Here is a 15,114-nt window from a genome sequence, read left to right as displayed (position 1 = left end):
AGTTTACCTCATCAGACACTGAACAGTCAACAGGAAGACGAGGAGCCACGTTTTCTGATCAATAACACTGACCTGACACACAAACACACTGCAGGTCGATACTTCATAACCACGAGAATTTATTTAGAATATACTGACATTACATTCAGCACCAATGGGTTTGCATCCTTTTTAAGTGAGACATCATTTTAGTCAAGCATGAATTTCGGCAGAGAATGGCATCCACTAGAGGGCAGTACCACGGCTACACTGGCTATGAACGAATGATTCTTTATCCTCATTACAGAGCATTTCAGCGGTTACATAGATTATCCAGCAACTGATATCTGATGAGCTGTCACACTGAGTTCATCTAAAGTGTAAAGTGTGCTCCGTGCTTTGATGTGAAAGCTTTGTCATCCGCACAGGTCTTTTCATTTGTTGTGCACGATTAGACCTCCTCATTGCACTTTAACCTGAGCAGAGGTCGAATCAAGAACAAGAGCCGAAAGCACCTGTGTGTGTATGCAGGCTGTTAACACAAAAGAAGAAACAATCACAGCAGAGCCAGCCCAAATCAGTTTTATCACATATGCACATTGATTTTAAGCCTGGGCATCAAAAAACACATTCCGATTAGATTTCTACAGATGTGTCTCAATCCAGACACTGTGGCCCCTCAAACTGGATTTCCTTGTTTCTTTTAGCCTTTTCTACCATGTGGTTGACTTTGTGGCTGAATACTGAAAGCAGGCTGGCAGCTTTGCTCTTTAACCCTGCGTCTCAGTCACAAACTTGACGTTCACCACTGAGTGATGCAGATTGTAAGTATATAAGCTTATATACTTATATAAGCAGTATATAAAGTTTAGGTAACAAACTCAACAACGGTTTAACAGTACTTTGCATTTAATTTTAAAGGTGCTTGACAGTTTCGTCATATGATCACACATATGCGGGAATCTAAATATCTAAATACCATCAAATAGCAGTTTAAGCTTGTTGTAGAAAGCAGAATGTTTCCATTGTGTCCAAGAGGCAGATGGGTTAACCACCACTGTTTGTAAAGCAGCACAGGTTACAGCAGAGGCTTGCCGCTGCGACAAGCTTCTCACGTTCGTGTTCCGCTCTCACAAAATGACACACTGACATTTCTAATGATCTCCACTGGATGAAAACAGAATCGTTCAGGCTCATTGTCCAGGATCTGAATCTGAGTCACTGTAGTCCGCCACGAGGGACGTGACGGCTCCTGAACTTCTGTCCTGCTCCTTCTGTTTCCCAGAGTCCTTTGCCTTTATCAGTCCTTCATCTGCTTCCTCTGTGGTTTTGACACGTGTCTCTGTTATCTCCTGACCCGCTTGTGTTGGCGATATACTTTTGGCTTCCTCTCTCTGAGTGACCTTTGAAATCTCTCCGTCTCGTGTGTTGATTTGGGGGTGTGACTGTTTGTGAGTGACGGTGGCGCAGGGTTCAGTCTTGATTCCAGGTCCTCCTATGCGTTTGCGGATCAGGGGGCTGTGTGAGGAGCCCAGGGCTTTGGCCACCGCAGCTTCTTTCCCCTGCAGACCGAGCTTATGGAGCAGACTTCCTGCAGCACCTCCGGGTGCGCCTGAGGTGGCGCTGAACCACGAACGAGAGGAGATCTCTTTCCGTTTGCTGTGCTGCTTGTCGTCGTAGGCTGATTGGAGAGGGGAATAATGAGGAGTCGTAGTAATATTAGTTTTATTAATTCAGACCTGGCTCTGTTTAAATGCATGTATAGTAAAGAATATCTAAGTGTTAAGACATTGCTCACTCTGCAAAGGAGAATGTTTTCCGTCCATTTCAAATGTGTTGTTGTTAGTCCCTTAAAGAGGGTTACGGTGCACAGATCTTCACAAATGCGTGTGTGACTTTAGAGCCTGTGTGTGATACTTACAGTCTGGTGCCTGGTAGGTGAGCAGCGCTGCCAGTTTCTTGTCCTCGTCCTTCTCTGGCAGCAGCGGGATGGACAGGTTGGTCCTCATCCTCACCGCATTGTCCTTCTCCTCCTGCTCAGCCAGAACTTTCTTCTCTGTCTGTACCACCAATTAAATCAGAGCCCTCAGTTCAATACAAAATATGTCAACATTTCAAAAGAAATCTGAACCTGGCGTGACTCCCTCATGTACTGCGGGGAGTAATTTTGCAGTCTCACTTTAAATTTGATCAATGCAGAGTGGAGAAATATTCAACAAAAAACGGCGACACTATACACACAAGTAATGATAAACATCATCTTGGGGAGCATTAATACAGCAGTTAGCAGTCACCATCTTACCCTGAACTTCCTGCGGAGGGTGCTATTGAGCTGAAAGTCATCCTTCCAGCCAGACTGGTGGTCCTGGATCTCCGACAGAGAAGGCAGGGCCTTCTTAAGCTTCTCCTTGTCTTTCCCACCGTGGTCAAGTTTGAACATGGCATCCGTCTCAAGTTTCTCCTTCTCTGTTCGCTCTGTACAGAGGGTTGGAGGACAGAGTAGATTAGAGACAGAAAAGGATGCAGAAGAAAAATCATGCAGCAAAAAACTAGAAGCAGGACTCTGTCCTTATGAAAAACTATCAACCCTGCACAGAAAGGCCTCAAGACATCCTCAGTTTCAGAGGGGTTGTTCACTTTCACATGCTGCACGATCCAAACAAAAACTTGTTGTGTTGTTGTCATGGTGCTGACTTCCTGCCTAAATGATACCATAAAGAAACATGGTGCTGACCTGAGCTGACCATTTATCTTTTTAAGGTTAACAAACATGGATTCTTTACCTGTGGTGAGGATCTGCTCATTTTCAGCCATGTCCCAGCGTTCCTCCTTCCTGCTTGCCCCGCTTACTATTACATAGTCACACGTCGCCGGATCTGTCTGCATCTCGATGTAGTTGACACATAGATGGCACTTCATCCTAAACCTGGGTGGAGAGACAAAAAAGATTTAAATATCTTAAATTTTAACTGACATTTCAAGTCACCTTATCTCAGAGGTTCATGATGATTCTGTGTTCCTGAAGAACAGACTGTAAACTGACCACACGTCTGTGGTCAATGTTGTCTGTTTGTGTTTACCTGTAGATTGGCGTGGTGTAGTAGTTCCCCACTTTCTTCTTCTCAGCATTGTAACGGACCCCTGTACAAGCAGATCATAAGTGTCATGAAAATTAAAAGACAGTGTATGAGACAGTGAGACTGAAAACGACTACATGGGTCATGTGTTTCTTCTGACTTACCCATGCCAATGTGATTTTTGCAGCCATCACACCAGATGTTGTAGGGCATCTCAAACCTTGATGGACAAAAACACATTCACTCAGGCTGGGTGTCAATGAAAAACACCTGTTCTTACCATAACGTCCTGTTTAGGTCTAGCATTTTATGTTTTATAATATTAATCTTAAATGTCTTCAGGTTTATTAGATACACAAGACAGTCACATTACACGCACTACAGCATTTGCTTGAACAAATATGAGAATCAGAATCAGAATTCCTTTGTTGATTCTGATTCTGATATATATACAAATATATATATTTTTTAGACAGAACAAATTAATTTAACGGATCTGATAGCATGTCAGTATATGTATGGTAAATGACCATTTAACATTTACAATCTCGAGCAAACATCAGTACATAATGGGTGCACTAACCTGATAATGAGGATGCCCTGGGACAGTTTCCTGGCCCTCTCCCGCAGAGCGTGAGTTTTATGGTAGCCATTGAGGGATCCATGCTAAAAACAAAGAACGATGGAAATGTAAGTCGGTATCTATACACAACTGAAAAGACTGAGTGACACTGGTCTGTGTGATCATACACACCTTAGCCGGATCAAAATCTGGAGGGTAGTATTTGTTTGTTCCTTTTCTTTCACCCTGTCAAGAAAACAGTACAAATTGATCATTTAAACATACTATATCCTTGTGATTATCTACATCTTCACAGATACGGGTAAATTATGCACATAATGGCTTACCATTGTGACGACTGGATCTCCACACCAGCAATTTATTCAACCTTCCTCAAAAGATTAAACAAAAAAGAGTTAGTTTACATGTAATGCGACAGTAATACTTGCCAGTTAATTAGGTACACCTAGCCAAAAACCTAACTGGGGTGCTGCTAAATTATATTGTGTAATACTGACATACTATCCCAATATTCATCAATGAGGACAGAGTTACACAGGATACAGTTACTTCAACATCGAGCATTAAATTTAGCGTATGGTAAGGTTATGTCGTATACAGTACGAACAAACAATTTCAGCAGGAAAGCTAACAAACACTCAAATTCTGGTAGACAAGTTAAGCCACTTATACGTCGACCGTAAACGTTTACATTGTTGTACAAGGTGAATGAAACGTTCAACCGGCAGATTTTAGATAGATTTTAGTGTGTTGTTCCATCAATGTTTGGGAACACATCCGAGCTAAAGCAAGCTAGCATTAGCAATTAGCTAGCTAGTTTACTAGCTTCGTGTTTTATTGTTCGCTTCGTGCAAATATGAACAACTTGTAGCTAAATGACGACGGCAAACGAAGCCGTCTGTATTGCCATTTCAATGCTGCTGTCATGCTGACTGTTGAGTTTAAACTCAAAAGATACTTACTGCTCTTGTAGCTGCACAAACAACCACCTACCACACATCAGAGGGCTGATGGGTAATGAGGTTACGGAAGTGGCGTCACTTCGCGGAGGGTTGTGGGAAGTACCGGTGTCACGGTGAAAAACGTGCTCAGAGCAGAGCGAAGTATTTTGTCGCTACTTTAGCTGTCAATGCCGCAGAAATGGAAACTGAAACGGAACCGATAAAATGTTACATTTGCTCGTTTCCCGGCTGCCCGGCGGCTTATAACAAACAGTGGAAACTGGACGCTCACTTGTGTAAACACACGGGACAGAAGCCGTTCACATGTGAGCGCGACGGCTGCGGTAAGTCGTTCTGTAGCTCCTACCACCTGGCGCGCCATGATCTCAGCCACACCGGCGTGAAGCCTTTCCACTGCACCGTGGATGGCTGCGAGGAGGCCTTTTCCACCAACTCCAACCGGGCCAGACACGTCAGCCGCATTCACACCGGGGAGCGGAAGAAGTATGTCTGCAAATCTGAGGGCTGCGGGCTCGAGTTCAAGAAGAACAAGCAGCTCAAGTCCCACATGTGTGAGCAGCACACAGAGGTGCCCCCTTACCAGTGCACTTATGAAGGATGCCAAATGCGATTCACCTTCCCCAGCAAACTGAAGAGGCACGAGAAGGTGCACAGAGGGTACCCCTGCAAGGAGGAGGGCTGCAGCTTCACAGGAAAGACCTGGACAGAGTACCTGAAGCACAGGAAGGAGCAGCACAGACGCATCCTGAAGTGCGACCAGTGCAGCAAGGTGTTCAGGGACTCTTGGTTCCTGCAGCAGCATCAACGGGTCCACTCTGACGTGAGGGTGGTCTTCAGGTGCCCCAGGGACAGCTGTGACAGGTCATTCACCACGCTTTTCAACCTCGAGAGCCACATCGCCTCCTTCCACGAGGAGCTGCGGCCCTTCGCCTGCACCCACGCAGGCTGCGCGAAGACCTTTGCTACGAGGCAGAGCCTCCAGCGTCACAGAGTTGTCCACGACCCGGAGAGGAAGAAGCTTAAGAGGCCTAGACCCAGAAGATCTCTGGCTTCCAGGCTCAGTGGATTCAACAACACAAAGAAAGTGGCCTGCAAAAAGGACCGGCAGCCTGAATCGCTCAGAGAGACTGAGGAAAAGACTGAACCTCCTGGTCCTGTTGAGTTGGTGTCCCTTCTGCAGGACACGTCCTTGCTGTGCAGCTCAGCTGTTGACACACACGAACTTGTTAATGCCCTGACTACACCTCTGACAGTGTAGAGTCGAGTGAGGGAATTTACACCAGCATTGTGAGGACAGCAGGCACTTTATGGTGTATTTTCATTTCCGAGTCGGTCATTGGAGGTTTTGTTGTTAAATGTAGTCCACTGTTAGTCAATATTAGTCAATAATTGTTCGGTTGTTTTATGCTGGAACCTAAACTGCCAGCTGAGCTGATTTATTTTGCTGTCCTCCTGGAAAATGAATCATGACTGAAGAAGTCAGCACAGAACCAAATCCTGCTGTTTCGTCATCACCTGCACTTTTTCTCTGCCTTTCAAGAAGTTGTGTTTCTGGAGCCATTAAATCCTCTTTATTTGTGACATTTTGTATTTGAGAAAATCTATATTTTGTCCTTATTATAATAAGAAAAAATGTTTTTGTAAAGTGGCAGAAAATTAAAACCTGTTTATGAACATGTTTGTGTCTGAAAAGTGTTTGTTGCTCTTTTAATCATGTGATATCCTCCCTGAGCCTGATGGGAGATTTTGGTCAAGAGACGGTCAAAGATTTTAGCTGTATGTCTGTTTCTGTCTTATAAACTGTTCTTAACGTCGAGTGCAGTGTAAAACCAGACTCATTCCTTCTGCGTGTGCATACTTTGCACACAAAGCTGATTCTGATGCAGGACAATGAGCAGTTTTATCAAAGGTGATTCCAAATGACAGCACTTATCTGAAAATGAGATTCAGTAAAAGCATCTTGTGCTGTAGACGAATCCACTACAATAAAAAACTCTCTTTAATATTTGCCAACAAATCCGCTGTATTAGTGACGATACAGTATCTGCCAGCCAGAATCCATCTATGCATTTTGCCGCCGCTCTACAGTGAACACTGAATCCCTGCTTTCTGCTGCGGTGGTTTGTCATTTTTGCTGTCATTTTGCTGAATTTCTCTGCATTTAATTCTGGTTGTTTGCGTCAGCGGAGTCTTTCCAATGGCAGCTGTAACCGACCATCAAGTGTGTGTCGTGTGTGTTTTCAGCATGATTTCTCTGAACCCTGAACTTTATTACATATCACTCTAACAGCACAGTTACGCCATCTGGCCAAAAGTATGTGGACAACCCTGTTTGGGCTGGACCCCTTAGTTCCACTTAATGGAAATCTTTATCCGCATGGTTATATTTCAGATAATAGCCTGTTTCCAACTTTGTGTCAACATTCTGAGTAAGCCCCCTGTTTCAACAGCACAAAGCCAGGACAAGAAAGACGCCATTTCCCAGTTTGGTGTTGAAGAACGTGACATCAACCCCATCCATCACATTTGCAATGAACTGGAACAGCAATTACATATTCAGCGATCACACATGGGTGAAGTGCTCAGGTTTGCACACACCGTGTGTGTATGTGTGTGTGTTGTCAGTGAAATAACCTGCTGCACAGATTGGCTGGAATGAAAACCTGCAGATTCTTGTGCCCTGATGACACACAGTGATTAACAGCATAAACAGGAGCAGCTCCATGCAGGTTTGAGATTCCGAGGCTAAATCCTCACTGAATATTTCCCTTTACAGGAAGGCTGCTCCCTACATTCCTGCCCTGCTCAGCTCAGACGAGCCCTATATGGACCGACTGTCTGACCAGCTCACCCAGGAATGCACAGCAGACCTCGTCCAATTAGATTTCATACAGTGTGAATCGAACATGTAGTCCTCTGAGGTCGCTTCCTCTTTTCAAACCTTCCTACATGGCTGTTGGAGTGATGAAAGCTGAATTCAAATGCTCAGATTTGTCTTGACGAGGCTGCTGCAGAGACACTGACGGCTTACAGTAACACTGCAATCAGAAACACGGTGGAGTCACTGTTCTCAGCTGTCACCTTTGGATTAAAAGGCATCATTTGGATTTAAAGATTTTGCTACAAATCAGACATAAATGTTTCTTTTTTCCCCAGTATTCCTCCATTAACTTCAGTTGGTGTCTTATTTGAATACAATGCTTTTCACATGCAGGTCCAGCTTAATTTCAGCCTTTAAATCTCACAGTTCTTCTATACTTTAACCTCCTCATATATGCATATATGTCCTGTTCTATTTTTACCTCTCCATATCAGTTTTGGCATCAGCTCAGGCTGCATTTAGCCTAGTCTGGACTCATGCCTGAGCCCCTGCAGTCTGGCTGCATGTGAACAGCCTGTGGCCATTATCTTCAAATCTAAGTACATCAACTTTTTTATGGAGCTGAGAAGTAAATTCTGGCTGGTAAACTTCCCTCAGAGTTAAGAATAATACTCTGTGTATAAGATAAAACCCATAGCGGAGCATGGGACCGCCATAATTCATCTTTATTTTAATTGTCAAGATTATGATGTGTCCTATAAATCCTCCGAAGTAGAGGATTTTTTCTGATTGAAGAAATAGACAGACAGGAAGCAGTACATCATAACAAAAGTATTTTGACATATGATTGCTTCATGACTCAACAAAATAAATGTGCTGAAGGTGCAGGAATGTGCCAGAGGAGACTGGGAGGAATGATTCTCTCCGTAAAGATCTATGATGCTTTGAGAAAGATTTAAAAGTAGACTAGAAACCAGACGATTGTGACATTTATGTAGGGAGCCGAGAGCAGCCAGGAGATTAGAAAAGCTGCAGTGTCACCGTTGAGAAGGCTGAGCCATCAGGGAGAAAGTGGGCTGAAATAAATATCTAAAAAAATAAATAAATAAATAAATAAATAAAGGGACATCCTGACCTGCATCAACTTAATCACAGTCAACGTGAAAGTTTGTGTTGTATGTAAAGAAATATTGGAAATTATATCGTATATTTTTCTAAACTGAAATTGAAAAATGTTATCAAGTGTTGCAACATCACTTTTATAAGATTGATAAATAGATAGATAAAGTACTTTATTGATCCCTTAAGGGAAATTGCAGTGCTGCACCAGCAAATCACATATCACAAAACAAACATAGCTTACACGAAGCTGACACGAGAAGGTAAGAAATATACTATTTTAGAATATTTACACATGTGCATGAAAACTCCTGTACTAGTTAAAAAAATAGAATAAAAATAGATTAATCATGAAGAATAAACAACAATAACGATAATAATGCTAAGACTATTTATTTGTTGCAACTCAATTGCAACTCAAAGTGCTTTACAACAGAGAAATCACATGCATCAGGTGCTTGACACAAATCACACAAAATCTCACAAAGCATTTATCATAGAAGAAGACATCGACACACAGACCAGTTCAAAATGGCATGCTGATGCCAAGCAGGTATGCTGTTCACCATGTTCACCGTCTTAGGTGTCTTAGATTAGCGTGTTGACGTGCTAACATTAGCGCTGAGCACATAGTACAATTGTGGCTTGTGAGAATGAGCGTTGCAGGCATTTGATCATAAACCAAAGCACTGCACAAACTGAGGCATGATGTTCCATCTGACGTTTGTTGAGACATTTCACTCAAAGCCTTAAATGTCAACCTCATGGTGGCATTAGAGGAAAAGTCACGGTCACCAAAATTATTGTGATACATTGTCTGGTAAGCATGAATATCTTCACCAAGTCATCCAGTATATGCTGTCTGTTAAGATATTTTGCAGGATTTAAGTAAAATTTTGGACCTGCTGGTGGTTCTAGGGGAAAGGTCTTGATGATTAATGCTCTGGGGACCATGAATATCTTTACAAAACTTCCATACAAGCCACTGAACAGTTGCTGAGATATTTCAGTCTGGACCAAAGTGGTGGTGGTGGACTTAGCTCAGACTTAGCGATGCTGCTAGCATGGCTAAACACCTCGCATACAGTGGATATGTGAACGCATCATGTTACTCTGAGAGTTTAGTCCTATCTAATCTCCATCCAAAGGTGCCCCGCTTGGTTTTATATGTGTGATATCAATTCTGGCATGAAGAAAAGGTGACACTTTCACAGATGATGCTTTCAGACCTGGCCAGGTTTACCACTGTATAAAAAATGTTTTCTGTACTGTTTCTCTTTTTTACAGACACGGGTGCCACGTTCTTTCCATTCCTCTCTTCTGACAACCCAGGATTCCAGACTGATGCTTTAGGCCGTAATCCAAAGGGATTGCTCTATCTCCACTGTATTTCTCCCACCACCTCCTCTGCTTTCCTTCTGTCTTTTCATCTCTCGCTTGGCCTTCATCCTCCTGTCTCTGTGAGAGGTGGAAGGAATGTGTCAGGCCCTTTGCCCTTTCGGGTTCTTGTTTTCTGTACAAATTACCAGGAAATACATGCTCTCCGTGAGAATAATTTTGATTGCTTGTGGACAGCTGGGTTAGGCAGGGGTCTCATTGTCTCTAACTTGTGCAGGTTGATAAAGGTCTTTATTTACTCTATCACCTATGCTGTGCTATATCTGCAGAAATGAGGAGGGGTTCTTTATAGCACCTGGGTGCAATAAGGTTCGATGACTCTCTGGATGTTCACCCCTTGCGAGTCTGAGTTTAGGGGGGAAAAAACTGGAGCCTGCCATCAGTCCTCCTGTAGGTGCCCTTGACCGAGTCACTGGCTTAGAGCTGGTGTTGGTCCACGGGCACTGCGTAGTGGCTCCTCTGGGAAAGGTCAAAATACAGAGAACAAATTTCATCACCTTGTACTAAATATGATTGTATGTGACAATAAGGGAATCTTCCTCTTCTTCATTCACTGCCACTGCGGACTATAGAGGACAGGTCCAGTGGTCCAACTTTAAGTCTTAAACACCACGTTCATTAGCATGTTAAAGCCTTTAATATCACACTCACTAAAATAAATCTGTTAACTTGCCATTTGAGTCTTGAAAATATTGTTTTTCCAGTTGTGCCATCAACAGCGATGTCTGATGTTTTCTTATTTTCATCTTTGTGTTCACAGGGCGGGCTGCACGGTGGCGCAGCAGGTAGTGCGTGTGCCTCACAGCAAGAAGGTTGCCGGTTCGATCCCCGGGTCAGGCGGGGCCTTTCTGTGTGAAGCTTGCATGTTCTTCCCGTGCATGCGTGGGTTCTCTCCGGGCACTCCGGCTTCCTCCCACAGACCAAAAACATGCTCATTAGATTAATTGATGACTCTAAATTGTCCATAGGTGTGAGTGTGAATGTTTGTTTGTCCTTACATGTGGCCCTGCAATCGGCTGGCGACTGGTTCAGGGTGTACCCCGCCTCTAGCCCATTGTAGCTGGGATAGGCTCCAGCCCCCCGAAAGGGATAGGTGGTATAGATAATGGATGGATGGATGTTTGCAGGGCTTCCTCCCACAGTCCAACAATATGATGGACAAGAGAACTGGAATTTCTTAATTGCCACAGGTTCACACAGGTGTTAACTGTCTTCTTGGGATGGATTGATAGAGAACAAATCCAAGGATTTATAATTATTGTTGAATGTTTAACAGGTGGTTCAAAGACAGAAAATACATATGGTGTCTCAAAGGGATAAAAGAAAGAAGGATAATATACAGTGGAAGTATATACAAAAAAATGGGGTAAAACTGGGGTAAAGTTGCTCCAGTTAGAGTCAGACATATCGACCATGCTGAGGAAGAGCTCCCTTAAAAATACATATTCATTTTTCATTTTAATGTTTAATTTAGTGCCGTCTCAAAAGCCTGATCCCTGAAAGAATTACTGAAATTCCTGGCAGTAAATTTCATGCACCATTATTAGTTCAAGATTTAGAGATGATTCCTTTGTAATTCATATCAACAGAGCTTTTTACATGAGAAATGGGGCTGTTTAAATATAATAAATAAACTTAAAATCTCATTGGACACACTCCTCATGTCTAAATATAACTAAGTGTAGCCAGGAGTCAGGCATGAATAAAATGTGGTGGAGCTGATGCTCTTCGTTTTGATTTCTCTATTTATTACCTGCATTGATATTTCATTATGTGCGTATTACTGACTGCTTTTCACTCAGCTGTTCTTTAAATAATTAGCTTTTGTTCTTTTGTTTACACGTGTTCACAAAGTGGTGATCCTCGCTCCATCCTTGCTTGCCTTTCCAGGATGCACCTTTCAGACTCAATCATGATGCTATCACCTGTTACCAATCAACCTGTTTACCTGTGGAATGATCCAAACAGGTGTTTTTGGAGCATTCCTGAATTTTCCCAGTCTTTAGTTGCTCCTGTCCCAACTTGTTTGAAACATGTTGCTGCATCTAATTCAGAATAAGCAGATATTTACAAAAATCAATGAAGCTGATGAGGTCAAACATGTCTTTCTACTGTTTTCAATGGAGTATATGTCAAAAAAAGATTAGCAAGTTATCACATTCTGTTACATTTTTAAACATTTTTCGAATCAGGGTCGTATCACCTTCTGCGCAGTTACACACAAACAAGCGCACACACATACACACATACTTGGAAAGCAGGTTGAGCACAGAAAAACACAGCTCATCACATCTGCCTGACAGTGAAAAACACAGTAGAAGAACCATTTAATTCCTGAAAAGTGAAGGTTTTCCAGGTATTTGTGGGACAGCAACAACCAACCAACAAGCAAAAAAAACATCAAAGTCAGACAAGGAGTGAGACAGGATGGACAAATTTAATTTCAATCGTTTAGCAACAAAACATTAATTCAGGTTCAGCTCATATTTTCAGTGTTTGTGAGGTGTTTGACCTGCACCTGGATGGCAGAAGGAGGGTCCAAATATGCACTCTCCAAACTCTGCAAACTCCAGATTCCATTCACTGCCTGTTTGGGCCCTATAACCGTTACATAATGGACATTCTACATAATCTACATGTCAGCCACACATTGCTGATGAAATCCCTCAATTTATGGACCAGCTCAAGACGAGTCACCCATTGTGGAATGTCTGCTGTGTTCTAATTATAACCTGACGTGGTGTTTAACCTCTTAGCGTTTTCTTCTTTGGCTTCCCCGTATGGATCCTTAGACGTAAAGAAAACGCAGAATACGAAAGGGGCCTATTTTGAGACACGACTCATCCTGCCTTTTTTAACCTTTCACCTTTACATTTCCCACCTATACGTATTTGATTCTGTCCTTGGCTTTATCTCTTGGCGTGTCTGCTTGCCTGCCTTTCCACTTCCGTGTCTGTCCAGCTACCTACCTAATGACTCATTTATTACACATGCTTCTCAGCGTCATCATTGTGGCATCGTTGTCCAATCTTTAGTTTGTAAGAAACCTCTGGGAATCCATTTTGCCAGGGGCCAACATCCTCTGGAAAAACATCTGGGGAAAACTCAACAATAAGACAATGATTTACACCAATTAGATAATCCCAACAGGACAAATTCTGGGTCAAGCGCCCGCCTGCCCTCCTACGCTCCCTGTCAGGCTCAGGTGAGCGGGATCGTCTGCTGGCAAGTAACGGGTTAGTGTCTGTCTCCCCCCTACACCTCCTCACCTCACCCCTTCGCCCCCCTTCATCTCCGAGGGCTATATATTGGAGGTTGTGACTCGTCTGCATCTTAAGCATCACTCGCACCCGCAGACACTCGCAGACATACAAACACACACGCGTCTGGTTCATTTTGAGCGACGGCTGAGACGAAGAGCAGACTGTAGTCATGAGGTCCCTGTTGAAGCTGGTCCTGATTCTGTTTTGCGTCCAGAGGGGACAGAGCCATTTGCTGAGATCATTGATTGGTAAGTGCGGGCTGAAGGGAAGGTCGTGACCTATGACCTTTTGATTAAAATCTCATTTTGCCTGCTTTGAGAGTAATGTGTTAATTTTTTTTATCTAGACATGAATATTTCTGACTTTAAAGTCAGGTTTTCTGCCTCTTAGAAGTTATTAATTTACAGTTAAGAGGATCAATAAGCGGTGTCTGAATGTGGATTGTGGTAAATCTTGAAATGTGCTGCTTTCAGTTGCATTTTCAGACGTTTTACTAACCATTTCTGCCTTTCCCAGGCCAGAAACAAGAAACAGCATCTCCTCACACATCACCAAATGATGACAAGAGAAACAGAGATCCAGCTGCAGAAGATGGCCCAGCAGAAGCTTCTGGATTCAGCCCATCATCCGATCCAATCATCCCAATCCCAGTCCGGTCCCGTCGCTCTCCTCTAGACTCCCAGTGCGGCCTGCGCTCCATCCTGCTGCAGGTCCGAGACCTCGGGCTGGGCTACGACTCAGACGAGACCGTCCTCTTCAAGTACTGCAGTGGTTCGTGTCCCCACGTTCGCTCCAACCACGACCTCACCCTCACCAACCTGCTGCTAAGTGGGGTGCTTCCTCCACCAGCAACTGGGGAGCTGTGGCACAACGTGCCCTGCTGCAGGCCCACCCACCACGAGGACATGGCCTTCCTCGATAACTCGCACCGCTGGCACAAGGTGGAGAAGCTGTCGGCCGCGGGCTGCAGCTGCGTGGGCTAGACGGCCGAGCGCAGGCGGTCGAGGGGGGGAGGTGAGACGGTCGGGATGCATGATGGTTTATGAGGACGAGGCGATTCTGAGAGGACAAGTTTATAATGTCTGTAAATGAAAAGTTTAATTCCAAAATGACAGAATGAGGAAGCTGAAACCCATTCGGATGAAGTTATTTATATGGAAATCAGTGAGCACAAAATGAATCCTTTTCACTTTTAGGTGAAAACTTCATGAATTCAGATTTGTTGATTTAAGTGTTTTGACTTCAACTCATGATCTCATGAGCCTCAATAGGATTCGAATTTTATTACTTTTAGGCGTTTGTGAGCTTTAAAAAAAGCTGCTTTTCTTTGTTGAACAGTCTGCATTCTGGAAAAGAGAGTTTTTCACCTGTTGTTAGAAATAGATATAAATAAAATATAGGGAGAAAATAGAAATGAGCTCTTCAAATGTAAGTATGTTTTTAGCATTGCATTGCTTATGTCAACTGATTCCACCTTATTTGGAATCTTGATTATCTGACAAAACAGTCTAAAAGGGTAAAACTGAGCAGAGACATTCAATATAAACTACTTGACTATTTTGTAAATAAGCTGACATGTATTTATTTAAAATCTTTATGCGATTTTGCGGTCGGTAACGGAACAGATCATGTGTACGAAGCTGCGCAGATGCACCTTGTGGTTTGACAAACGCAGCTGAGTGAAGTTCTCAATTCAGACTTTCATTTGTCAACAGTCCAGCTACAGTTTCAAAAAATGTATTTATGTAAAATAAGTTATTTATTTATTTGTTGCCATTCCTTTGTCGTGCTAACTTATTTTGTAATGTGCCTGTCTCTACGTTTGTGTGTACAGTTCCTATTAAAGATAAACTTGTACAGAAATAAACAGCGTTGGTGGGAGTATCATTAGTGTAAACTTACACCATAAGCT

General features: G+C 43.1%; 2 protein-coding genes across 3 annotated transcripts; one reads left to right on the top strand and one right to left on the bottom strand.

The window, feature by feature from the left end:
- Positions 1–106: 106 nt before the first annotated feature.
- yju2b (YJU2 splicing factor homolog B) lies at positions 107–4,658 on the bottom strand. 2 transcript variants are annotated; one of them, XR_011603129.1, is made up of 11 exons: positions 4,602–4,658; positions 3,966–4,010; positions 3,811–3,864; positions 3,640–3,722; positions 3,221–3,276; positions 3,060–3,120; positions 2,763–2,905; positions 2,282–2,454; positions 1,901–2,039; positions 1,050–1,660; positions 107–977 (listed from the first exon to the last, which is right to left on the bottom strand). XR_011603129.1 is itself a non-coding variant. In XM_070981909.1 (10 exons), exons 2-10 carry the CDS (start codon positions 3,966–3,968, stop codon positions 1,173–1,175), a joined length of 1,200 nt encoding a protein of 399 aa, XP_070838010.1. In that variant the 5' UTR covers positions 3,969–4,010; positions 4,602–4,658; the 3' UTR covers positions 107–1,172. The 2 variants fall into 2 exon arrangements, 1 of the variants encoding a protein (XP_070838010.1); XM_070981909.1 differs by having other exon boundaries at positions 107–1,660.
- Positions 4,659–4,724: 66 nt separating this feature from the next.
- LOC139344009 (transcription factor IIIA-like) lies at positions 4,725–6,270 on the top strand. Its single transcript, XM_070981896.1, has one exon. It carries the CDS (start codon positions 4,780–4,782, stop codon positions 5,857–5,859), a length of 1,080 nt encoding a protein of 359 aa, XP_070837997.1. The 5' UTR covers positions 4,725–4,779; the 3' UTR covers positions 5,860–6,270.
- The last annotated feature ends 8,844 nt before the right edge of the window (positions 6,271–15,114 follow it).

This window comes from Chaetodon trifascialis, chromosome 2 (genome assembly GCF_039877785.1).
Source record: "Chaetodon trifascialis isolate fChaTrf1 chromosome 2, fChaTrf1.hap1, whole genome shotgun sequence".
Taxonomy (NCBI): Eukaryota; Metazoa; Chordata; class Actinopteri; order Chaetodontiformes; family Chaetodontidae; genus Chaetodon; species Chaetodon trifascialis.
This window is presented reverse-complemented; position numbering and strand designations above follow the sequence as displayed.

What these genes read in the sequence shown, in the direction of transcription:
- yju2b (XM_070981909.1), bottom strand. An exon ending in CAGGGCATCCTCATTATCAG is followed by an intron (nt 3,277 to 3,639) that starts GTTAGTGCACCC and finishes TTGTCCATCAAG; the next exon opens with GTTTGAGATGCCCTACAACA. An exon ending in TGAGCAGATCCTCACCACAG is followed by an intron (nt 2,455 to 2,762) that starts GTAAAGAATCCA and finishes CCCTCTGTACAG; the next exon opens with AGCGAACAGAGAAGGAGAAA.
- LOC139344009 (XM_070981896.1), top strand. Translation starts at nt 4,780, where the DNA reads ATGGAAACTGAAACGGAACCGATAAAATGTTACATTTGCTCGTTTCCC.